The sequence below is a fragment of the Epinephelus moara genome, chromosome 21 (assembly GCF_006386435.1).
Source record: "Epinephelus moara isolate mb chromosome 21, YSFRI_EMoa_1.0, whole genome shotgun sequence".
Taxonomy (NCBI): domain Eukaryota; kingdom Metazoa; phylum Chordata; class Actinopteri; order Perciformes; family Serranidae; genus Epinephelus; species Epinephelus moara.
The window spans coordinates 25,922,053-25,948,356 of NC_065526.1; the positions used below are offsets into that span (position 1 = coordinate 25,922,053).

General features: G+C 38.3%; 1 protein-coding gene across 10 annotated transcripts in view; it reads right to left on the minus strand.

Moving 5' to 3' along the window:
• The window catches only part of LOC126382988 (piezo-type mechanosensitive ion channel component 2), a 111,305-nt gene that overhangs the window by 35,487 nt on the left and 49,514 nt on the right, over positions 1-26,304 (minus strand). For 6 of the 10 annotated variants that reach the window (XM_050033316.1, XM_050033317.1, XM_050033321.1 and 3 more), the window contains 15 exons: positions 25,773-26,003; positions 25,026-25,146; positions 23,589-23,782; positions 21,692-21,852; positions 19,097-19,270; positions 17,183-17,224; positions 16,527-16,559; positions 15,181-15,473; positions 10,548-10,708; positions 7,773-7,949; positions 7,524-7,649; positions 6,500-6,700; positions 6,197-6,401; positions 5,688-5,789; positions 5,398-5,563 (listed from right to left, as the gene is read on the minus strand). In XM_050033316.1, coding sequence (XP_049889273.1) covers positions 5,398-5,563; positions 5,688-5,789; positions 6,197-6,401; positions 6,500-6,700; positions 7,524-7,649; positions 7,773-7,949; positions 10,548-10,708; positions 15,181-15,473; positions 16,527-16,559; positions 17,183-17,224; positions 19,097-19,270; positions 21,692-21,852; positions 23,589-23,782; positions 25,026-25,146; positions 25,773-26,003 — 2,387 coding nt within the window. The remainder of the gene's footprint in view (positions 1-5,397; positions 5,564-5,687; positions 5,790-6,196; positions 6,402-6,499; positions 6,701-7,523; positions 7,650-7,772; positions 7,950-10,547; positions 10,709-15,180; positions 15,474-16,526; positions 16,560-17,182; positions 17,225-19,096; positions 19,271-21,691; positions 21,853-23,588; positions 23,783-25,025; positions 25,147-25,772; positions 26,004-26,304) is intronic. The other 4 variants (XM_050033319.1, XM_050033318.1, XM_050033322.1 and 1 more) reach the window with 2 other exon arrangements.

Below are 26,304 nucleotides of genomic sequence, written 5' to 3' on the forward strand. Positions count from 1 at the left end.
TTCAACAGATACATTATAAGCTTTTTGGATTCTTTGGCAACTCTAAATGTCAGGTAGAGGTTACTGTCAGTAAACACGACATACAGAGCACCCTCATGCTGCATTCATGACACGTCAGCAGAAAGGGCACAGTGCTCACACATTATCCAAAAAACAAATTTTTTTCTAACTGCTCGCCCTGTAGTAGCACCTGATACAGAACATGGAAACACAGCCAAATGGAGCTGCTTTCATTATTGTACATATTTGTGGCAGTTCATGAACACTATTAACAAGGTATAAACATACAAAAAGAGCATAACATGTAGCTCATTTTAAAAAAGCTGCATTGCTGTTATTAATATTGTATACTATTCACATTGAGCTGCCAGGAAAGGTGCTGTAACACATCCGTGGTTCATCCGAAAAAGAAAAAAAAATCAGAATTCCCTGATTTCCCAGCTTGCTTAAAAGACTATTCCCACCCAGGTGACATATCAGCCTGCGTGATATAACTTACACACAACATCACGTTTATGAACTCAGCTGGTCTGCAATGTAAAGTGAAATAAAAATAAGGTGCTCACCTGCTGCTATTTATGAGGAGGTTTGTATTTTGCTCTTAGTTTTCTTTTGTCATAGCTACTTCCTGTCGGTGGAGAGCAGTGATGGAAGTACAGTTTTGAGGTGTTTGTACTTAATTTCACTATATTCATTTTATGCTACTTTGCATCTCTACCTCACTTCATTTCAAAGGGAAGTATTGTACATTTTACTCCACAACATTTGTTTGACAGATTTTGTTGATTTGCAGATCCAGATCATCAACATAAAATATAATCAACAAATAAATTATGGAATATACTTCTAGGTTAATAAAAAATATTAATAAGGTAGGTAGAACTAGCTCCACCTTAACCAACTACAACATTAAGGTGGTGCACATATTAATGCTTTGATTATAATCAAAGAATATGATATATATGATTCTGAAATGGGCCATTCTGCATATTAAGTACTTCTACTTTTGGTGCTTTAGATATATTTTGATGCTGATACGTTTTTCTTCAACTAAATTAAAACTTATTTTTACTGTTGTATTGGTACTTTTACTTTATTAAAAGTCTACTAGTACTTCTTCCACTTCTAGTAGGGAGTTGCATGTATCTAACACCAGAGTTCAATTTTAATCTTCTAACATCTCAATTAGTTTGAAAGAATAATCTTCAAGGTTTATTGTGTAGTAACTGAAACTCCCCATGTGCCAAGCCTGTGGGAGAACTATGGTGGCAGATGCAAAAATGTGAATGGCCCTATCGAGAGCCAGTGTTTGATTTGTCCATTCTGGGCTACTGCAGAACAACATGGCAGATTCGGTGGAAGTGGACCCACTCCATATGTGGATATAAACGGCTCATTCAAGGTAGCAAAAAGACAAGGATTCTTTTCTTCAGGTTATTATAAACTAATAAAAGCATAGTTATGAATATTGTATACCATTTCTGCCAATAGATGGCACTAAACCCTAAACACTGGACCTTTAACTCAAAGGCCCCTTATGTTTGTTCACAAGAATGAGATGGACGCAAGGTCACAATGACCTTTGACAACCCAATTTTAATCAGTTCATTAATAAGTCCAAGTGGATGTTTGTGCCAAATTTGAAACAATTCCTTCAAGGTGTTCTTGAGAAGTCGCGTTCACATGAATGAGACAGACCAGGTCACAGTGACCTTGACCTTTGACTGCCAAAATCTAATCACTTCATCACTGAGTCCAAGTGGATGTTTGTGCCAAATTTGAAACAATTCCTTCAAGGTGTTCTTGAGAAGTCGCGTTCACATGAATGAGACAGACCAGGTCACAATGACCTTGACCTTTGACTGCCAAAATCTAAACACTTCATCACTGAGTCCAAGTGGATGTTTGTGCAAATTTGAAAAAATATCCTCAAGCAGTTCATGAGATAATGCATTCACAAGAATGGGACTGACAAACAAAGAGAAAGACAACCCCTAAACATAATGCCTCAGGCCACTGCTGTCATCATCCTGACGGCTTAAAAAACATTCTGCTTTATTTGACAGATTTGAAATAAGATAAAGTTCATGAGCTAATTTTAGGTAAGGTAGTAAGAATGCATGCTTACCACACAATAAAAGTCAAAACAATATTTGAGTTCATCCTGTAGCTGTGTGCATAATCTGACCATCAATCACATTTACTGTATCACTTAGTGTCAGGACACCGGTAAGAGTCTGATCAATGAATGTGAAGCAGAGCTGAAACCTGACTCCTGTCACTCAGCACAGGTGCACATACACTTTAGTATGACCTGTGCATGTCTAACATGCTAAAAGCATGTGTGTGGATCCTGTGTTATCGTGTGAGAGACCATTAATATGATGTGTGGAGTGAAAACATAGGCAGCAAGGTGCATTCATTTGATGGACCTGGGGAAAACATGGGACCACAACAACAGCTGCACTGTTTAGGAAGCAGCTCTGATGAAGTGGGCTTGGATCGGACGACACGCTGATGGGCCGGAATAGCTGAGTGAGTGTCCTTCTTCATCAGGGGGAGAAAATACCTTTTTCCATACTTAAAAGCTATTTATTGAGTTAGAGTACAGGGCAAAAGCGTCTGAGTCGCGGAGTGACGGACAGAGTGTTTTTGTGGATTATGGATTTCTCCCCCACCCCGTATCCGTAATTCGATCCTGGAGGGAAACGATGGAATAAGTGCAGAGCTGCTGTGGCGTGGACAGACGGGCTGTACAGCTCTCTTTCTCTCTACTAGGGCTTGTTGATGGACACAGAGTGCGTTAATAAAAGACTTGTCCACTTTGCGCATCAAAACAGTGGAATGTGAAGAGCACATAATCAATGAGTGTGGACAGGTCAGGATGCTCTTGCTGTCTTTCTAGCTCGCTCTCTAGTTCTCTGCCTCTCAAAACCCTCTCTTCACTCTTTTTTTTATGTGCAAAGTCAGTATCTAGCTCTAGATTCAGATATGGGACAACAGCCAAAAGTCTGAATTATGTATACAGTGGATATTCAATAACATCTCTGACTAAGCTACTGACATGAGCTACTGTCATCCGCCTTACCTTTATTTATCTAGGATTAGGGATTTGCTGAGCGAGTGTGTTCTTATTCAGCACCACTCCACTTAAGATTTCTACAGTTACACAGTTAGCAGCCAAGTACAACAACCCTTTTCTACTGAGTTGGCTTCTGAGAAGGTCGACTGGAGAGGCTGGGGCATGCAGTAAATGTGTAAGACACTTACTGCATACCCCAGCGTCTACCCTTTTTGACTTAAAGCCCACTTCTGATTGTTCACAAAATTCAGAGGACCACTCTCTCAAATAGATAAGCGAAAAAAGATAACATGACAAAAAGAAGAAATACACTGGGTTGTAAACATGTGTTGCGCCGTTGTCAACAGTAATGACCAAAATAAATTATCCACATTTAATGTATTCAGGGTCATATTCCCTGACCACGCACTGTGGAGCTTTTACTGGCACAGGATTGTCTCCCACATCACTTTTTTTGTTAAAAAATAACTGATCCAATTTGTGTCACTGCATCCGAGTGAACATTAGCTAGCTTACTTGATGTCTCTACCAGATAATGTGTGAGGCGTGGTGATATTCAATGGAACTAATAACATCATGCATTTTAATTTGACAGTTTTTTTATCTATGTAAATTCCTGTGCACATTGAGATAAAAAAAATAACTGGTTTTGTTAATAACCAAAATCTTAATTTTTAACTTAATCTAACCATTTTGTCAAAGCCCACTAGATGGCGCTCTCAGGCCCACCATTGGGCTGTCTTACTAAACTGTACCTCAGTGGTTATTGCTGATTATTAGGAAGAATCGTCCCTTTATTTACTCCTCTAATTCTTTTACATTTACCCAATCAGTGTGGACCAAACCTTACACCACCTGTTACCAGCCTGCTTCTCTACCATTTAGCCCATCAGTGATCAGTGCAAGTTGGGAACACTATATTGATATATCATCGGCTCTTAATATGATATGGTGAGTTTGTAAGCAAACAATTGTTTATTTACACATCCAGCAGTTACAGAACAACATTTTCACTCATTTGTAGTTGTGTTTGTGTCCACCTGATGTATGTAAGTTAAATATTCACTCCCTTTTAGCTCTGTCTTTGGCTTCTACCGACACCAGAGGGATGTTCTGTCTCTTTAGCTGCTAAATGCTCCAACATGTTCACCAGCTAGTCTCTAACTGTGTTTGTCTGCTGTTTGTTGCTGAGCAGGTAGTGTAGAGTGTGTTTTTAGAGCTTTTTCATTGAAAACAGATGCCTGCTGTGGCAGAGAGCAACTCTATGAGAGCAATGACAGTGAACTAAGACAGTAAAGTTGGGGGACAGCTAAACAACGAGCTGAAACTAACTATGAAGCTCAATAAAGCTGATTAGATTCAGCTGATAATTCTCAGTAGGTTCATGACTATAAGTGATTACATGTCTTTCGCATTGTCATTTGATTTTTAATATAAAAATGTAGATTATTGCTGCTTTAAACATTTCATTTATACCTTTATCTCATTTTGACAGAACATCATTTACAAGAGAAAAATAAAACCTGACAGGACAAATAACCTGAGTAGTAATCCTGTTGCACTCTAAATGACATAAGACAAACATGTTCTGTTCACAGTGGATCCAGAAACAGATAGAACGTTAAGATCATTTTGTTCATAATTTCAGAGACGATTACAAATAGCGTTATGGAAATTCACATTAGCATTAGCATCTAGCAGGTCTTTAACATCTACAAAGGGTTGTCTGATGTTACATAAAATAATTCATCACAATTCATGCCAGTGTATTATCCAGAAAACATAGACTAAACTCGGCATTTCTGCCTATATTATATCAGTGGTACAACTTTAAGGGTAATGTAAGGTATAGAAAAAGAATTATGACTCAAAAGTCTTCCTAAAAGACTTCATGCTTAAATATAAACTGCTGCTTTGTTCTGATTCCTTTAGTTAACCCATATATAACCCATATATAACCCATATATAGTACAAATATAAACAATTCTCAACAGTGCTGCTTGTTTTAAACAAATTTCACTTGACTTAATTGTGGGCATCTAACATTATTAAGCATCTATTAAGCCGCCGACTTCACTTCCTTTACATTTCTATGTCTTTTGTCGTCCTCCATGTTAATACCAGTTCAGCTCCAGTGACACCAAAATTATACTTCAGCTGAACTGAATGTAAAATCTACTTTAAGTGTTGAAATACAAGTAGAGGTCCAGTGCCATATACTGTATCTATGTAGCCCTAATAGAATTAATAAACATACTTGGGCCACTTCCTGCTGCTGTGTAAATATAGTATAACATCAGTGTAAGCTGCTGTACCTGCAGTGGATGAAGTCAGGGACGGGGTTGTGGACGCTAAAAGAGGCTGCGTCCAGGTCTCTGCAGATCTCCACGTTGTCTCCAGCCATGAGGCGGACTGCTGCCTTGTTCTCATCATCAAAGACCTGCCTCTGAAGAGAGGCACACAGCAGCAACATGAAATCATCTAGAAAAGGAGAGAGTAGTGGAGAAAGCTCATGTATGCTGAACACAGTCTCGCTGGTACTAGAGACTATAATGACAATCATCAGCATCGTAACCACGACATGTCTACCACTTAAAACACATACAGATGAGAAATGAAGGATTGGGTTGGGTGAGGAAATCTGGAACATAGAGCCACTTGACCACATTGGAGTCTGTAGTAGAGTTGGGAAACCTCCAGGGATAGTCTGAAATGAAAACATCCTCCATTATCATCGGACATATGTATAAACAACATTATAACATCGGACTTACTTAGACCTTGTTGTGAGCAGTTTAATGTAGGAACTATTTTCTTCTACAAAAACAACAAACATTTGTTGTTGTCAGCTTCTCAGATGTTACCACTAGCTGCTTTGCTGTTATTTATATCATTGTAAATCCAATACTGTGGGTTTGGGACTTTTGGTCGAACAAATAAAGAAATTCAAAGTTACCTCTTTTTTTGATTGATACACTTAATGAATGCTGCATTGACCGAAAAATAAATGTTAAATTAATCTATAAAGAAAACAATCCCTGGCCCGGCTGAGGGCTGTCAATCACTTTCCTGTCACTGTCTGGTTATTCTAAATACAATCTGACTGAGTCAAACCTTTGCAGGCTGCTGGTGGGATCCCGATGCAGATAAAGTACTGGAAAGTCAGCATGCAAGCCAGGAAAAAGCAGTACTTGGGCCAGATCTCAGCGATGGCTTTCCTCCTGCGTCTATACATGACTGCAATCAAGGCGAAGGCGTGAAGCATGGCGTAGAAGTCCATACGCTGCCCAATAACATTGACCACCAGCAGCAGGCACGTCTGAGGGAAACACATGAGGAATATAGACATAATGAGCTTTATGGGGCTAACAGCTTCCAGGCAAAACATATTATTAATGTCTTTTCACTTGGCTCTACCTCAAGTCCAAATTTGTAGAAGAAGTAGTTGATGAAGTATTTGATGAAGCAGATGATGCCGATGTCCAGATGCTGTCGTGTGATATCATGGAAGATAATCCTGGCAGCAGGAGGCGACAATTTGTTCCTCAGTCTGAAGTATTCCTGATGGCGGTAGATGGTCACCTCGAATGCTAACAGACCCAGCATCAAGAGGTTGTTCTGCACAGATGGTGACGGAGAGAATATTTTAAATATGTTTTTCCATTGTTTTAAAATACATGATGAGGGTTTAAACAACTGATTATTGAAGTTATTTTATTCATTATTCAAATAAGAGCACCAAACTTTTGCTGATTTTTAGTTTAAAAAGCAAAGTCTGGTAACTTTTATGAAAATAACCTTGTGTCATATTTGCTGAAACTGTCACTATATCTTGAAAAAAGTACAAAAGACAGATACTTTGTGAAAAAGTCTCTAACGCAGCTGTCAATCATGTCAATCACTCCATGACCTGCAATCAAACTGCTTAACTAGACTCCACTGATCAAATATGAATCAAGATTCTCAAACTACATCACCTGTTTCTTGCCTCAAATGTTTTCAGAAACACATTTTGACATATTTTAGTCTACTGTTTAGCTGTAAAATGAGAGCTTGTGACCCAGCCACCATGCTGCAAATAGTCAAATAGCCCCACCCAACGGTCAGACCAACTTTCTCATCTCTAAAACGCTAAACAGTACACTAAAATATGTTTCTGAAAACATTTGAGGTGAGTAATCTTAAAGTTCTAGAATCTTAATTCAGTCGCTGCTGGCTCCAGCTTCATATTTAACGAACAGATATGACAGCGGTATCAACCTTATCTTCTAACTCTCCGAAAGAAAAGCAAATAGATGCATTTCACCAAACTGTGAACTATTCCTTTGAGTAATTACTTTTATTTTAATGATCACACTCTCATAATTATTGTTCCTGTCTTGCTATGATTATATTCTGTGTATATTGCAAACTTCAGCTGATGAATGTTTCCACTTCTCACCCTGAGGTAGCCCAGCAGGTCACCAGACTTATCCAGGCCCACCCAGTTGGCTGGATCCACTAGTTCCTTATACAACAGAGATTTATCCTTCAGTTCAGTCTCCTGGTCCTTTGGGTAGCCTCCTGGCTGTCGACAGAAAATTTCAGTGCATAAATGAGTTAAAATTGATTCTTAGTGCAATTAAGAACAGTAAAGTTAATGTCCAGTAATATGCTGTGTACACAACAAGCATCTTCTGATTATATTCACCACAGTGCAGTTTTTGGAGTAGGACGGTGGGTTTATAGACTTCAGCTGGTACAACATTTTGCACACGATGATGACACATGTCCAGACAGAGCAAACACTGGAGGCAAGGGGCCGATACTGGCTGTAGGGCAATGCAAAGGCCCAGGATGCCAGGAAGACATAGTTGAACAAAGACACCTGTACAGGAGACAATACAGATGATGAACAGCTCACTTAAATCCTTTGAGCACTACATTCTCCGCTTCCTCCTCCTACTGCAACAACTAGTGTTAATATTTTTTTGTATACCATTTTTCAAAACACTTTTACACAGCGCTTTACATAAAAAAAAACAGGTGAAACTAGAAAAGTGCTTTCAATTGAGTGCAGATCTCTGCCAGGTAGTAAAGATGCATAAAAATCGTGCCATTATAACGAAGCATCCTGGGTTTGTCTGATTGTATAAATTTAATATGGAAACAATAAACTGCATGATAAGTCCAAACTTCTCAATTTAAACAATGTTATTTATGTAGAACATTTTACTGTAACACACCACACAAAATAACACATTAACAAGTTGTCCCTCCCAGCTTCCTTACAGACAAGATGGCAGTGAACATTAAAAAAATAAATGAATAGGTGTTTTAAGCACCTTGTATCGTGCTTAAATTTAGTGGATCAAAACATATCAGGCATGGATGTTTTCTGTAGATGCTCTGGTTCAAAATGAGACCAAGCTTTTCTGTGGATGTCAGTCTTTGAGCCACGAGAAAGGACAAAATATGGCCTGCAACAGACTAGGTAGGGCTTGTTGTTTTTAGCCAAGTTGATTGCCAGAAATGCCAAACTGAAACGGTTGATTATCACTTGCTGTCCCTACCGTCTGTTCAAAGCTACAGTAGGTAACTTAAATAAAAATAACTATGTTAATTTGCTAAAGCTGTCACTATATCCTGACAGAAGAACACGAGGCAAAAACTTGTGAAAAATCAGGATCCTCTGGTTCCTCCTAGTGCTCCTAATGGCATTTGCCTGAACAAAACTGACCAATCAGAGTCAGGAGGAGGCTCTATCGCCGCTATCAAACACTGCTCGTACACACGTTACGCAGCCGCCCGCCCTCAAACATGCTCTCACCTACTCCGGCTTAGTATCTTCAGCGTGCGGCTTCAGGAGGAGCTTTGCAAACACAATGGCTGAGAAACAACCACCAGAAATGAAATAATGGCTCACATCTCCTTTACTAACAGTTGTGTACGCAGAAAAGACAAGTAAACAGAAGAGGACCAACGGCGAAAGGCGAGCCTTCACATTTACAAGTCTTGTGCAGTTATCAGTACAGCGTGTGCCAGTGCAGTGTCTCCATCTCATGTCCTACTGTAAGAATACAGTGACAGTTTCAACAAGTAAGACAAAAACTTTTTTATAAAAGTTACCTACTGTAGCTTTAAGAGGAGTGAAGTGTCAGCAGACAATGACAACATAAAACAGTCAATAAAACAGGTTTTTAGAAAATTGAGAATCACCACAACCATAAGAAGTCCTTCAGCATACAGTCATATATGTGCAAAAAAATATTAGGTTTATTGGTCTAGTAGTATTGAAGATTAGTTGCAGACAGACAGATACACACACAAACACACACTTATACACTAAAACATGACCGAACGCGTATTTCCCTCCAGCCTTATGCCTGGCAGAGATAAAAAGCAATAAATAATGTGAGGCAATTCAAAAAAATAAAAACGCATGCATTAAATTCAAGGTCAAGATCCCTATATAAAAGATCATTACGTTACATAAATCTATGTCTATAAAATGGAGTTTTATAAGAATCTAAAGCCTGAGGAGCTTATCCAGGCTATACCCCTCAGTCAGAGTCAGAGCCTTGATGGTTTCCATCAAGAAAGTCTACCAGTTATTACAGTTCGCCCAAATACCCCAAAACTATTATCTGGCGAGTCTGTGGCACACAAGACAATCCTGGCTTATTTCAGATTGGTTCAAGGTGGCTTTGTACTGCATGAGATCAACTTTATACAGCATACAAGCAATAAAATCAACCTAGAAAACGGGAGCAGTGCCCAGTGATAATGTAGGTATTTGTAATTATTGATTCTTCACCTCAGAATTGTATTAACGGTTTTTGGTTGTAGAAAATCATGACATGGTAGTCTTTTATTTAAAAGCAAATGAATGACTTCCCATTCATTTTACATGCTACAAAAATTACACAATGAATTTTTTGGCAGTGTATCTTGCTGCACAATGTAAACCAGATGATGTGAAAACACTCAAGAAATCCACTTTAAAAAGGAGCTTTCATCTACCGTTGAAACACTGCTAACGACATCTAGTGTGTGCCAAAAAACTCCAGACTAAGAGCGAAATAATCAGCTGCTAATTCAAGTGATCTGCGTACAAATAATACATGTTGTAAGGATTTTGATTTGTGATGTTGAGTTGGAGTGGCAAAAGGAATATTACAGCAGTTAGAACAGTTTTCAAAATTTAACAAAGAAATATAGATTATAGCTCAATCGATGCTCGATTTCTGAGGCTGATACTTGGAGTTAAAAAAAAAAATCTGATAAAAATGTATCAGTCAGCAGGTTCAAAGCCAAGAGAAAAACTGCAAGGCCATCTGAAAGCCTTATACATATACCTACTGGGATGACAGGCTACTGTTGAGCAGAGACAAAGTCAATCAAAGTCAAATATGACTGATAAGTGAGTGTGACTCCCTGCTGTTGTTGCAGATATTGGGCTTTGTTACATAGAGTTATCTCATACCTCTTTGACAGAGACCAGGACGATGTAGCAGGACACGATCTTGATGATGTGGATCTCCAGTAACCACCAGACGAACAGCTGCAGTTTGTGGAAGTACTCCAGGAACTTGAGGAAGAGCACAGTCAGACGGTCGACCACCAGGTGCCATTTATTCTTCAGATCTAAAGAGGAGGAGATAAAACACAGACACACTTAAATGGAAAAACAACATGACTTAAGAGGTGCAAATGTATGAGAGTGGTTCCAGGTTTCATCTCTTAATTACAGCAGTATGTCCTCTGTTTAAACACTATTACTCCTCTGCTGCCATTTCGCTTAGGTGTCTTCTCATACATCAACTCAAGCTGGAACAGACTGATAATACGATTCTGTCTTTACACTTTAGGAACAAGTCTAACAACCTTTTGTGTTTATCTTTTTGTTAACATATTACATGATGTTAACAAGTGCTGTCTGTGTAGCCAGAGTCTGATATATCTAGATCAAACCCACATACAGTACACTGTCCTGCTGCCATAAATGCATACAAATCCACAGGTGAAAATAAACCTCAATAAATGCTGTTTTTAGTCTGTTTTTTACGGCCTTTATTCTTTGAATGGTGTCCTGGATAGTCAGAGCGTATTTCAATAAATATTTTCCCCCCAAACACACTAAATGTCCCACAAAGCTACATTTGAGGTTGTCAGAGACGCATTTGATCACAGTAATGATAAGTTGTTGATACATTAACAACGATTAATCGATTAGACCATCAAAGATAATAAGTGATTGTTTAAATGAAGTTTCATAACAAGATTTGGGAACAAAGACCACGCCTCAGATGGATTCATTTCCGTTCTACGGGTACTTAAGCATGCCTCATCCGTTTCCTCATCCTTAGACTCTGTTTCCACATCCTTCCCTCCCCAACCCCCTATTTTCTACTTCTCTCCTTGTTTGAATTCAGGAACCGGGGGGCTCCGTACACCAGGAGCCTACGAGAGACTGTTCCCCCACCCAGAGTCTCAACCCTGCCTGGTTCCACCCGGTCTTGCAGCCACCAGCTGACTCTGCCAAACCAATCTGTCCATCCACACCTAAACCCCACATCCTCCCCACCACTTCCTCTTATCCCGTACATCCCTCATCCAATGACCCCTCATTCCAGCGTGGCGTGGTCTTTGTTAGTGAACCATAAATGGTAAAACTTCAGTAATTCCAGTTTCTCAAATATTATATTTTTCCGATTGTCTTGGTCTTCCATTATAGTAAACTGAATACAGTTGGTTTTTGTGGTATTTGTTGGATAAAATTATATATCTCAAAATGTCACTCTGGGATTTAAAAAATTATTATGTGCTGACATTTTAGAAGCAAACCGATAAATCAAGTAATAAAAAAATAATCCGTAGATTATTTGATTATGAAAAAAATCATTAGTTGCTTCTTGTTTTACCTTTATATACTTTTACTATAATTTACAGTCTTACAAGCTGTTTACACCTACTTCTTATTAAGCATGTGCATTTACAACTGTTTCCATTAAGGTTATTGATTTGCAAATACTGTACTTTCTACAACACATGTATATTACTCTATTTTATATTTTATTTATGTCACATTTTGTCCCTAATTTTAACCTTGCCACTTAATGTTTCTTGAATTCTCATTTACATGTTGTTGATTATTTAATTTGTTTTTTTCTTTTTTAATACATATTAAATGATCTTTGCAGGAGGAAGATGAGAGCCAAGATTTTCATTACCAGTGCCTGCTTCTATGTAATTGTTGTTTTAATATATAATAATAACAAAAAACTTTTACTAGAACTTGAACTTGAGCTCTACAAATTCATCATATACATTAATATGCAAACAGGCGAGTGCAAATCAGGGAAGAAATTAGGTTTTTATTGTTTGTGTTAAAGGTTAAAATCAAAGAGATGTGTGCGACAATCTGCATTTTAGTGAGGGAAAGAGAAATTGCAACACGTACACCATTTTATGGGGTCAACGTAACAGCTAAACATGTGTTTTTCATGTATTTTGAAACTGTAAAATGTTTATGTAATTTTTTCCCATATGCAGTGTGTCAAGGTGAATGGAAACACACCTAAAATCTGTATAACAAGTAAACTACAAACAGTTGTTTTAATTACCTGAGAATGAAGACTTAATATTTGGTTTTATATTCTCATGAAGGATATAAAACCTTCAGCCGCAGTTTGGTAACGGGTGCATGTTATTACAAAAGCCATACTATCTCAGGTTTTTAATAGAGGCCTCATTGTTTGGATAAGCAAACTCTGAGAGGGCATATAGCTGGCATAGCTCGCAGCTCATTATAAACGGAGAGGCCCTGCAGGGTTGAGTTTTATCACCTATTTTATTTTCTGTGTATATAAACAACATTTTTATTTAGGACCCGTGTGACTGTCTGCGTAAATATGCTAATGGTGCAGCGTTAGTTGGATTTAGCTGGACGATGTAATGGGTAAGAGTCTGCATTTGAGCTACACTCCATGTCAGAACAGAAAACTGGAGGTAAATCTTACTGAACCCAAAAATCTGCAATTCAACGGATTTTTACAGCTTTGCACGGGATGATTAATGACCAGCTGGGGAGAGTGCAGGCACCAGATACTTGGACAGCAGACTGAGCTTGTCTAGAGGAGTGTTGGCCTTTAAAGACTATATGCAACATATGTCTTCTGAGCAAGCTGGAGAGCCGCAGGCTGAGAGAGATCTGAGAGGTCTCTACACTTGTGACTGAAAGTGCTCTGCAGTTGCTACATAACAGCAACACATGTGAGTCTCAGCTGTAAACACAGTGAGAGGAAGTAAACATGGCTGGCAATGTGGGAAGCTTTAGATGAAAACATATGAGATGCTGGAGTATTTAAATACAAATCTGCAATGTGATCAGCCACACAGCCTTTAGACGAGCAATTTTATCATCATATGAATTTGTTTTGATGTTTGTTTACTCTCAGGCACTTTAAACACAATTTAGAAAAATGAGGAGATAGAGTAATGGCATGCTACACTCTTAAACCCACACGTTGGTGTATTTACATGATATAAGTAACAAGTAAACCATCAGGGTGCCTAAATGACACATTTACAGTAGCTATAAAGAGAGATACACATTATTTAGAATACCACTGTGTACATTTCCTCAAGTACTATACTAAAAGGTCCACTGTGTAGGATTTAAGGGGACATATGGGCAGAAACGATTAATATTTATAACTATGTTGTCATTAGTTTATGACGATTATGGATTATGATGATTTGCAGTTTTATAGGCGTATTTCTAATGTTATTTATTTATTTATCTTTGTGTGTGTCCTACTGCTATGTTGGGTATTATGTTGATTTGTCCATGTACTAAGTTGTATTTCTATGGCTGCAGTATGGGTGTAGGGCCCAAGACTATTTCCCACTCTATGGGACAATAAAGTTAATCTTGATCTTGATCTTATAATCACCTGAAAATAATAATCTATGTGTTTTTGTTACCTGAAAATTTGCTTTTCTGTTGATATCATACTGAGTGGATCCTCCTTCATGGAGTCTGCTATGTTGTTTCTATAGTAGGCCAGAACAAACAAACCAAATTTTGCCTCTAGACAGAGCTGTTAGCTTTCTCGTGTCTCCTACACACTTGACACATGGGAGAAGTTTCGACTGGTTTCATTCTGAGTCCTCACTGCTAGATGCTACTAAATCCTACACAACTGACCTTTAATAATTTGTATAGTTTTGAGGTACTTATGCCTTACTTTAGTATTTCCATTGTATACTACTTTATGCTTCTACTACACTATATTTTGGAAGCCAATACTTACTTTGCAGGTTCCTAATATTATTACAAAATATAGTTAACCCAAAAAATTATGCTGTGTTATTATAGGTTAAGCTAGCCAGCTCCACCTTTACCAGCTGCAACATTAAAGTGATGAACACGTTAATGCATCAATAATTATAATCCAATAATAAAATGTATATTATTCTGAAATGGGCCATTCTCCATAAAGCATAGTTTTACTTTTGGTACTTCAAGTATATTTTAATACTAACACATTTGTACTTTTGTACTGTTCTAATCAGTATGTCATAACTGGACAACATTTTATCAAAACAGTTATTGCTATTCTGCTACTCTAAAGGTGCACTAATCAGCATAGCACCACACTGGACGACACTGTTTGTTTTTTTTGTTTTTGGGGGTTTTTACCCCAGAATGCTCAGTCACCACTGAGACAGCAACGCTTAAAGTGAAGCTCATTCCCATAAAAAATAAAATGCACAAGTATAGTGTTTTTTTATTGCAGACTGGCTGCATCCACCATCTACTTTCATCAAACAGTGACTGAGGAGGTGTTCGGCATGACTCTATAGTACATCAACTGAAGGGGAGAAAGGTCGGACCAGCAAGCTGAATATTGTAGCTCTAAATGCCACTCTGTTTGTCATTACCGTTAGTATCAAACTAATGTCTTGTCTACAACATCTCAACTTTTTATAATTATATATCTGTAACATGGACACAGATTTTAATAGATTGTCTGACAGTAGATAGTTGTAGTCCTAATATGATTCTCATTGTATTCACTTTATAGAGCTGCTGTGTTGCAGCTGCTCAATACCTGAGCTCTGCTCGGTGCTCGGTTCTGGCTCGGTCCCTGCGCTGCAGTGGTGGCTCTCGTCTGTACTGGACTGCCGCTGGTCAGACAGGCTCCTGGGCTTCTCCTCAGTCATCTCAGTGTCAGACATCACCACCACCAGGGTCTGCTCCTGCTCCTTCTCCTTCTCCGTCCCCCACTCCCCCTGCTCTTCCTGCTCCTCCTGCGGCTCCTGTTCCTCTCTCTGCAGCGTTGCGTCCACCGAGCTGGCGCTGAGCATGGTGAGGTCTGCCAGGCTGCCATCCTGGTGCACCAGTCTGAAGACATGTGAAGAAGTTATTACAAACAGACACATGCGTGCAGACTCAAACACACACATCTGTATCTCTATACTTATGAGGACCTTGAATGACTTGGATTTTTTTTACCTGGTTGGTGTTATTTAGAGGGGCATTTTTTGTCTTTATTTAGGGGCAATTTTTAAGACTAATCAACGTCCATTTAGTAGCTATTCTGGAGCCTTCAATCATATCACATGATCCCCAGTAATGAATGAAATAAGATTAGAATTGCTTTCAAGATTACTTCCTTGTTAACTTTTGCTTCAAATGTCTTTGAACGTCTGACCCTGCCAACATTTTAAAAAAGAAGTTGCGTTTTATGCTTTTTAAGCCTTTCTTAGAGACAGCAGAGAGACAGATGCAACAGAAATCCCCAGACAGACTCATGGTCATCATATTAACCCCAAACATCTTTATTTTTCATATAAAAAATTTACCTACTCCTTTATCATTCTGATTCAAAATACACGTCGTTCTACTAGAGTAACCTTAACTTTAACCTTATAGAAAGCAAACTGAATCTGATCTTAAAACTAAACTCCAATTTAAAGAAATCAGGGCAGGGAAAATTTGTATATATCTATTTAATGTATAGATATAATTTATGATATCTAATTTCCTCATACTCCTCCCATCTTTTTTGAAGGCATTCTGTCCTCATGAGTATATAAATACAACAAACTCTCATACACATGGTCCAGGTGACTGTCAAAAGGTTCCGATGCAAATGTTTGGATGGGAATCATCAGCTCTGTGTCTGCTAAAAGAGGAGCAGAGCAGCATTGCACCAGGCATTGTAATTGATAAGCAGTGCACATTCCTTCTGCATTCTTTAAAACAATCTGTGTTGTTTGGGTTTTTATGTGTGTGTCAGGGGGATTTTTCTTCTTGCAGCAGAAATGGTAGCAGCTGAGGGGAGGCAATAACCCTCTAAATTCTTCTCAGGCAATGGAGCGAGGTCAAAGGTCAGGTTTGGCTTGCATGAACCGGCTGCATATCAAGGCAAACATTTCCAGTGGTCACACTTACTTGCTCTGCTGAGTGGGAATTTTTTGCTTGATGCTGTCTCAGAACAATAAAGTTACACAGAAGTCAAGATGAACAGTGAGGCGAGAAACCAAAAAAGGCAGGCTGGAAACTGACACTTGAAATCGCTTAAAAATATCCATGACTTTTATACAAATGCATGAAAACTGGCCAAAAGGCTCCTGTGGTTTGGGGTAGGCGAGCTTTTTCAGGAAGGGGGTAATTTTTGGGGTTCAGTGCAGAAAAGTGGGCGAGAGGCAAGATACTGGAAGGGTAGAATAATTCTTTCATACTCAAACATGCTTGTTTTTGACAGTTTGTGAAACAATTTGAGAGCGGTGGAGGGTTTTATTGGGAAAAAGGCCTGGGCTGGATTTAGCTGGTTTAAAATCCAGACAGATAACAGAGAACTCAAAAAGAAAAGGCTACAGGCAAAATAATAACATACAAAACCTGAAAAAAAACACCATTCATGTCAGTAAAATACCTAAACGTAAGAGTAGGATGTTTCAGAGGAGAATCAATCTATCATCATCGGCAAAAATTGGGGGAAAGGGACAAGTCAGTGTGGAGGAAAAGGATGTATTGATACAGGAAGTTGAGACTCAGAGGTGAACTGGGATGATGACGGATGCCACAGAAAGCGAGCAGATACCCACCTATTCATGATCAGATAGACACGTTCATTGACTTTAGTGTGGCTGTGTGAAAAGGGTGGCAGAGGAGAGAATGACAGCAGGTCACAGAGAGAGCAGAGCAAAGAGGTGCTGGGCGAGCGGCGGCAAAACAATGGAAAATCCATTGTTTCCATCCAAAAAGAACATGACCATAAAGTTAAACACACCACACCACAGACTACAAAACTGTGAATATTATAACATGAAGCGCATGAAAGCACACACAAAGACAGATGCTTAATGAAAACAGTGGTTAAAATGGGTGTTTAACTGGGTGTGTTAAGTGCGATTATCCAAAACAGTTTGAGATGAAAAGGGATGAATGTTTTCGCCTCACGCTCAACTAAGATCCGTTGGGTTTAAAGGAATAGTTCGGATTTTTTGAAGTGGGGTTGTATGGGGTATTATCCATAGTCAGTGTATTACCTACAGTAGATGTCAGTCGGCATGCCCCCAATTTGGAGAAGCAAGCTGTAGTCTGACACTAAAGCTAAGCAATGTACTGCCTTGGATGAGGGTCAGCAACAAAACATATTTTGTATGCTACACTGACAGTAATTCCACTGCTTTACCTTTCCATCAGACAGCCTGTTTAAATGGGGAAATCGTTAACATGCGCTGATAAAAAGCCACCAGACTTCATTGAGAAAAATCATAAATTTGTGTTATTGTGTGACTTTGTTGAATCCAAAATCATCCTTTTAAATGCCAAAGTCACACAATAACACAAACTAACTAAATGATCAAGGCAGTGGTAGACCAGCGGCTCCTGTGTTAAGCAATGTTAAATCACTGTTTTTCTTAATGGGGTCTGGCTTTGAAGAAAGTGATATGACGGCTTAATTTTCCCATTGGAAATCACGGTCTGACATTGAAGTAAGGTAGTGAAAGTCCTACCAGCATATCGTACTCTTAAATTTGTATTTTTTTTTTTAGGTGGAACTTTTTTTAGATGGCTAAAACATATTTTGTTGCTGAACCTTATCCACAGCAGTTGATTGCTTAGCTTCCATGTCGGGCTTCAGCCTGCTTCTCCAACATCTGCTGTTTGTTATACACCATCAGTGGATGAGTACCCCATATGACCCCACTTCCAAAAATCTATCCCTTTAACACGCATACATTGGCGGTTACTATTTTTGAATAATGGACATTATTTAGCAGTGATTCAGTATTAATGTTTAACAATTTTCAGTGAAATCCTGGTGATTCAGTCTGTGTCTCTCATGTATTATATTTGTGTCACAGAGGGAAGCAGCTGCTTTCCTGAGGGATGCAGTGGTTTCTGATTTTATGTGTTGCACATTTTGTTGTGCTGGAGATGATGAGAGATTTTATATAAATGAGAGAGATTTAATGTTTTATAAATTGTCTGATTTGACAACTTTTACTGCTGTTTTTAAAGTATTTACAGGCTCATCAAAGTCTCCTCTATTTTGTGTGTCGCACAATAAAACTAATAATAATTCTAATGAACTGAACAAATGTTTGATGCCTAAATTATTAAACACAAGCTGGTTGTGGTTAAAAACTAACATAAGTGGTTACTGAACTTTACACAGAGAGTTTGGTCTGATGTATTGCACAACAGTTTGTTACTTTATATGTGATTTTGCATACATTTGCTGAATCGTAAAGTATTTTTATCTGACAATGTTTTTATTAATCCTAATAATTACTGAAATCTTGCTAATCAAATCAATAAAACGACTGATATTAGATCAGGTTATCTATGAACAACCTCTCTGTGTGGTCCTCTTACTTCTGTGCAGGAAACGCAATTTGTTTGTAATTCAGCCATATGAAATTTAACAAACCAGATACAAAAGAACAAAAAAGTTAGATTCTCAATAATAGTTTGGACCAAAGACAAAAAAAACAGAGTGCGTGTCTCACCTGTAGATAGTGCTTTCCTCTTTGGCCACTACAGCCTGGAGGTCAGTGAGCTGGAGGAAGCGGTCATGGAAGTAGTGCAGGTGGAGAATACACACCAGCAGGAAGGAGGTAGGAATGAAAATCCTGGTGAACAGCTTGGGGACATCAAACTTCTCCAGACCCAGATCCGCCAAGCTGTACGGATGGAAAAGTTAGAGGAAAGAGGAAAAACATGAGACTTGAACTTACACCTTGTTTTTGAGGTATAAATGTTATCCTGTTATTGCTGCATTGGGGTTTGTGATTTACATTACTGTACTATACTATCACATATTCCCTTAAGCAAACAAACTAAGGTCAATGCAAACGTGTAACAAGATTATATGCACCATACCTGATGTTAAGTGATTAAAAGCAATTTGAAAAATTAAACAGGACCAGGTAAAAACTAGATTTACTGCCTCACTGTTGTATGCCTCCACCAGTCAAGTTGCAGACCCATATAATATATGCGGTGAAGTCTTTGAAGGAAATTAATTAAAAGTTTTAAATGTATTTTTTGGGCAAAACATGTATGTTTCACACACATCCTCAACCCAGCAGCACAGAAGATCTGTACAATCAGCAGTTTCAAGATTAGTGTCACCAATTCAGTATCTGACCACATGTCTCTCTCTCTCTCTCTGTTCCTGAGTTATGACCTTTAGTAATGGTCAGAAAAGTGTTTTTGCAGAACATTATGATGTCACAGTGAAGTTGACCTTTGACCTTTTGGATATAAAATGTCATCACGTCATTATTTTTTTCAGTTAGACATTTCTGTGAAAATTTGTCATAATTAGCTATGAATTCTTGAGTTTTGTGAGGTCACAGTAACCTTGCCCTTTGACCTTTTACCACCAACTTCTAATCCGTTCATCTTGGAGTCCAAGTGGATGTTCGTGCCAAATTTGAAGAAATTGCCTCCTAAGATAATGTGTTTACGGGAATGAAACGGGCAACCGGAAAACATAATGAACCTAATTCACTAATACAAGTATAGAAATGTTCTTACTGTGCGCATAAAGTACGTGTGCAAGCAAAATTACCATTTGATTCATGACACGTGTGCACCAATTTTTTCTTACCACCTTGTGCATGTTGGTGAATCAGAATCATTCTGAATTGACAGGTGCTTTTCCATTTCTCTATATGATAGAATGCTTGCCTAGAGGTGTATCATGGAGAAAACCGCGAAGTTGTTTTTACACACATATTCTAGGCCCTGAAACACCATTGTCAGGTTGTCAGTGAGCGTCTGTGAATGTAATGGCAGTCGGAAACAGCTGATAAGCCGTGTCTGAAGATGCGCTCTCTCCTGAGGGTATTGACTGCAGAATCTCACAGCAAGGTTAAATATGCCATCTTAACACCTGCTTGGAAGTAAATCAGAATCTTTCATATACCCTGGATAATAATAATGATAATAATAACAATAATAATAATGACAGCCATCACTGTTGACAGATTCAATAAAATCAATGGAAACCAAAACTGTGATATTTCAACGTGGTATTCTCATACACTTCACTGTAAGCTAGGACTGAAATACTCAGTTTTTATGGTTAATTTTTTTAAAGTATGACAATTATTGATGAGGATGAAGGGGCATCAAACAAGTGAATTAACCTTTTTTTAAATATTGTTGTCTATTAAAGCCTTTTTTAACGAATGCAATTTTAACATGCCATGCATTTAAAAGGTGACAACATGGCGTACGTATGGTCTGAGGCAGTTCTAAATTTAAGAAGTATGTTAAGACAATACTGATAAATCCCAGATTTGTAATGTTTGTGTGCTAAGTTTAAGCAGATTTGTGTCATGGCTGTCACTGGCATGGAGGCATAAAAACTGTTTATCGCCATTTTTTTAACAACCTTATCCCACCAAAGCTGTGTTAAACTGTAAGAAAATTACATATTTATGTATTCTTTATTATTGTGTTTGCATGTGTTAAAAGCCTTTCCTCATTGTTTGCTTCTGAATAATGTAAGTTTATCCTTTTTTTTTGCTTGTAGAGCTGTTTTCTGTTCTCACCTAATAAAACACAAGACACTGAACATGTTTAATAATATTTTAAACCATCAAATCCTTCTTCTTCAAACATTTAAAGATAAATTATGCAGGATTTTCCTAGAAAAACAATGTACAGAGTCACACAGAAATAAACCCTCTGAATCATTTTTTATAACCCACTAGAAGTGTGTGACAGTGTATTTATGTGCAGAGACTCTGCCCTCTGCCTGTATTTCTTATTTTATTCTTATTTTCTGTTGACGTTTATGGGTGTGCACCCCCACTGAACTTGGGTGAGGTCGGGGTTTTACAAAAAGGCGGTAACCAGGTGCCAGATCATAAGCAGTAGGTGTCCGCGAGACACAGGGCTTAAAAAACCCCCCACAAATACAGCAAAGAGTGAATCTGTTTCACTTTTGCTGGTGAGTGTTTTTTCAAACAGTCACAGAGAATCCTGCATAGTACACCTTTAACATTTACATCTGAGAACACAGGGAAGGCTTGAAACATTATATGTAGACTGTGTGTGTTGGAGCAACTACCAGTAATTTAAACTCTTACCGCTCTTTGCAATCATCTTTTCTCATTCCCAACATGTTGCACCAGAAGGACAATGAGCGATCAAACTGGAAGGTGTAGACCAGGGTGAGGACCAGCATGGTATACACCACCACCGACATCCAGAAGTACTTCAGGATCCTTCGCCACCACTCATAGTGCACCTGGATAAAAATAATTGTGACAACTCGATTTAGGCTGCTCTGTTTTACTGTGGTAAAATTGTCAGCACCTTCTGTCTTTGGGAAATTGAATTTGGAAACTTTACAGCTACCTACTCATATGCTAAATTCTGAAAGTAAACATGCAGAGCCACTTAGTAAACAGCAGAGGTGTGGACTCAAATCACGACTTAGACTTGAGTCAGACTCCAGTCACAAATTTTAACATTTAATACCAATGATTTGTGACTTCACTTGGACTTTTTGACAATATTTTGAAAATACTTACTACCTTCCCCCAAGCCCAAAGATTAAAAAATGTAATTTAAAGTCAGTGAATTCCCTTAATTTCCTGAATCAACCAATTTTAACATTATGTTTTTAATTTTATTTAGACATGAGACATGCAACAACATTCAATATCACTTTAAAGGAAGAACAGTCAAACAGAAAATGCTGCAAATTTGGGAAGAGAGAGATAGAGACATTTTACTAATATAAGATGAAGTAACTACAAGTAAACAGGACAGAAACAGACAAAATTCGTTCTGGTTAATAGTGCTTTATGCTATTAAAGTACAATGTCAGCACTACACCTTTTCATGATTAAGTTCAGTCACACCTGTTTTAACAAATAAATAGTAAGTTATAAAAAAAACAGTCATGCTTTTTATAAAATTAATATATTATTATTCTGTTGTTAAAGTGGCATTACATATCCTGAAGAGCGCATTATGACTTGTCCAAGACTTGAAACTCAAAGTTTATGACCTGGGACTTGACATTGGACTTTCTGTCTTGACTTGAGACTTGACTTGGGTCCGGAATACAAAGATTTGAGACTACTGATTTGTAAAACAATGATTTGATCCCTCCTCTAGCAAACAGCCTTTTTGTAACTGATCATAGTTTAATTAATCCAATATAGTTCCAAATGACAGAGGTCATCAAACTTTTTTTGGCCTGAAGATTTGTGCAAATTTTAAAATAATGTAATTAATGTTATTTAGTTAAGATCCAAAATATTCCATACATACTACATATGTCTGTCTGAATTATCCATAAATGTTAACTATACATTAGGAAATGTGTATAAGTTTGACACATCAAAGCAGCTATAAAAAGTGGTATTTACCATTTCAGACAAAACTCTGTGTGTGTGTGTTCAATTGTGCGCTTCAATAAGTAGATACAGAATCTATTGAAGGAATGTGGAACAAAAAAAGTTCCCCTCCAGACATATTTCAAGGTAAAAGTACTCTGCTGCTATGAAGGGAAAGGAAAAAATAAACTCTCCCATTGAGAGATTCTGGATGACCAGTGAAAGAGCAGTGCACATCAGAATGGCTAACATAGGAGGAAACATTGACATGAATCAGCCATAGATGTTTGAGCCTCAGTCAGACCCGACCTCAGATGAGGAGTCTGTTGTGCAACTTCACCGGCATTTCCATATTAGACAGTGACGGGCTTTTTTATTAGTGATGTACCTGATCTAGCCTGCCCAGCGTACATCTGAATCTCATTGGAGAAACCCCTTGTAGTGACGAACTTTGCTCAGATAAAAGTCAGTATAGTCAAGCTCAGACATTTTTGGGCACATAAACAAAAGAAAAAGACATTTTTGAATGTAGGTGATTTTTCACATTAAAGATAACTAAGGGGAAATTTAAGAGAAACACTGTGAATATGTGACATATGTGTCCAAGGCACTCACAGTTGTCTGTGTGTTTTTGTACCTGATAAAGCGCCACACAGGAGAGGAACATCATCATGTAGATGATCTTGTACATGACGATGGTTCCCTCGAAGCTGACGATGAAGAACATGCCACCACAGATGTAAATCCAGTATTTGACCAGCAGAGCCATGACCATGTTGCCCAGAACGTGCATGATGTCCTGCTCTCCTCCCTCCTCAGAGTCCTCTTCCTCTATAAAACACAGCAGCCAATCAGAAAGCTCCGCACTAACTGGACAATACTGATGAACTTTTCAGTGAGCTATCAGTCAACAGACCTTTAACTTGTATATATACACACATATACACATATAGTAAAAAACTGTGCAGGTGAAGTACAGTAGGAAGTTGTAGGTGTTTTTTTTCCCCAAAATTTCAAAGAACAAATTACATTCATCTTAACAAACAACGTATGGAAATGTGGTTACACTGTTTTTAAAGTATTTTTGTCTTTTAAATTTTCAGTAACACTTTTGCTGTATTTTACTTACTTTATTTTTTTGAGGTCACAGTGACCTTTGACCATCAAATTCTAACCAGGACGTTTGTGCTAAATTCTAAAGAATTCCCTTAAGGTGTTTGAGATATCGCATTCATGAGAATGGGACGGACAAACAGACAACCAAAAAATATATTGCCTCTAGCAGGAGTTGTATCAGAGTTGCCATGGGCCCCCCTCCTTGGGGGCGCCAGTGGATTAAAGTAAGGCATTTCCAAAGTTTTTAAAATGTAAACAAAGATGGTGCAAACTTGAAGAATTGAGATGTTTTGGGAACATATTTGAAGGGTCTGAAAAGTCTTATCTGACCATGGGATTTATTGGTAGGAATGGTAATCAGACCTAAAGCCCTCGTGAACATTTCAGTCACCAGAAGTAGCTGTAAAGTCGGTGCTCCACGCATTCATGCAGCTCTCCAGGATAAAATCATTTCACTATGTTAGGTCCTCTCATCTGTTTGGGAAAGATGTTGTACAGGCAGCTGCCCGGAGGAAGAAAATCTTTGATTGGTGAGGCTCAGAGATGCTATCTTCTGCCTTCTGCTGAGAAGTGGTGAATTTACGACTCACAGCAACTTTATACAATACAGCCTCTTGCTTTTGTTTGATATCTAGTGTCTGCAAAAAATGCTGTTGCACATTTTCGATCCGTCCTTTGCGTAGTTAGCACACATTAGCTCGGAGGGCTAACATGGCTTGTTTACTATATAACATGAACGTCGATGTCACCCTAAGTGTCCCACCGAACCCCACTCAAAAATTTGACAGGTGAATTAAGTGTTGCTTGATAGTCTATATGAACGAAAGAAACAAATACTCAAATATTATTATTGAACAGCCAAATCCAAAGCCACATCCAATTTGACTGACAAAATTCTAAGTTGAATAGAGCCCTAATTTCTTCTATAATCTATCTAAAATAAGAGCCCAGTGCTTACCCTTCTTCTTCTGATCTTCCACATGGACGTCTGAGAGACCAGCACTGTCTTCCTTTTGTTTTTCCCGTTTCTCTGTAAGCGTTTGTCTCAGCAGCAGCCAGAAGCTCAGCAGACACAGGACCTACACACAATAAATAAAATGTTTAGGCAAACAGAAAAGAAAAGATGAACTAATAAATCATTTGCATTTACCTTACCTTAGTGAAAGCAATATAGACGGTCAAAACAATGAAAGGAGACACATGAATCAGAATTCAGTTTCTAAACTTGAATTGGATCGTCTAAACTCTCCTGCTGGTGTTGCATTCATCTGGCACTTTAAATAAACTTTAAAATACAGTTTGACCCAAGTGTGAAATGTAATTGCATCGCAACATATGCACTGTTTAATCAAACTGATGAGTGATAAAAAACACACCACTGCAGGTCTGTGGTGACCGACTGATGTGTGAAATCTCAGTCTAGACACAGTTAGGTCTGTGAGCTATATCAAAACATGTCAAAACACTACAAACCTGACCTTCTCCTTCAGCAGCACACTGTACAACTGTCCTCTCTTATTTAATTATTGACTATTAGAGACACACAGTCTGACAGTATAATCCACTAGCTGCACGCAGAGCACATCTGCACATCTTAAATCACATTTGTTCTCACATCAAAGGTCATCACTAAATCTAAAAGATCATATTAGACAGAAACACATAGCAATGTCAAAATCAAAAAAAAAATCTTTAACTTCCAAACCTTGGATGAAAGTGAGTGGAAAGGGTTTTTCTTCTTGACAAAGAAACCAGGGACTGGGTCTAGGTTCTCAAAACTGTAAATGTACTGCAGAACTATCAGCAGGTTGCCGTAGGCCACCATGAAGGGCGAAGACAGCATGGCGTATCTCCGTCGATCCCTCACCATCCACAGCATGCAAGACCAGATGAGGAAGACAAACGTCAGCCAGCTGACGTATGTGATGCTCCACGCCTGAAGAAAACAAATCACAGAAAATTTAAAACAAGTGCTGAAACTCTGCTGCGGATGAACGACTAATGAAGTTGTTTTCACTCCCTTCATTTACACAACATTCCCTTCATCAAACAAACACAGAACTTTAAACCAGGAGAGAAACACTGAGTTCACAAAGATACGGTTACATGACATGTCATATTCGACATACTCATTAACACTTATAGAAGTTACCCGACACACATACTTATTGTAACCCAAACAATCTTTTTTTCTTAAACCTCACAAAATTGTATTGTTGCCTTAATGTGATGAAACA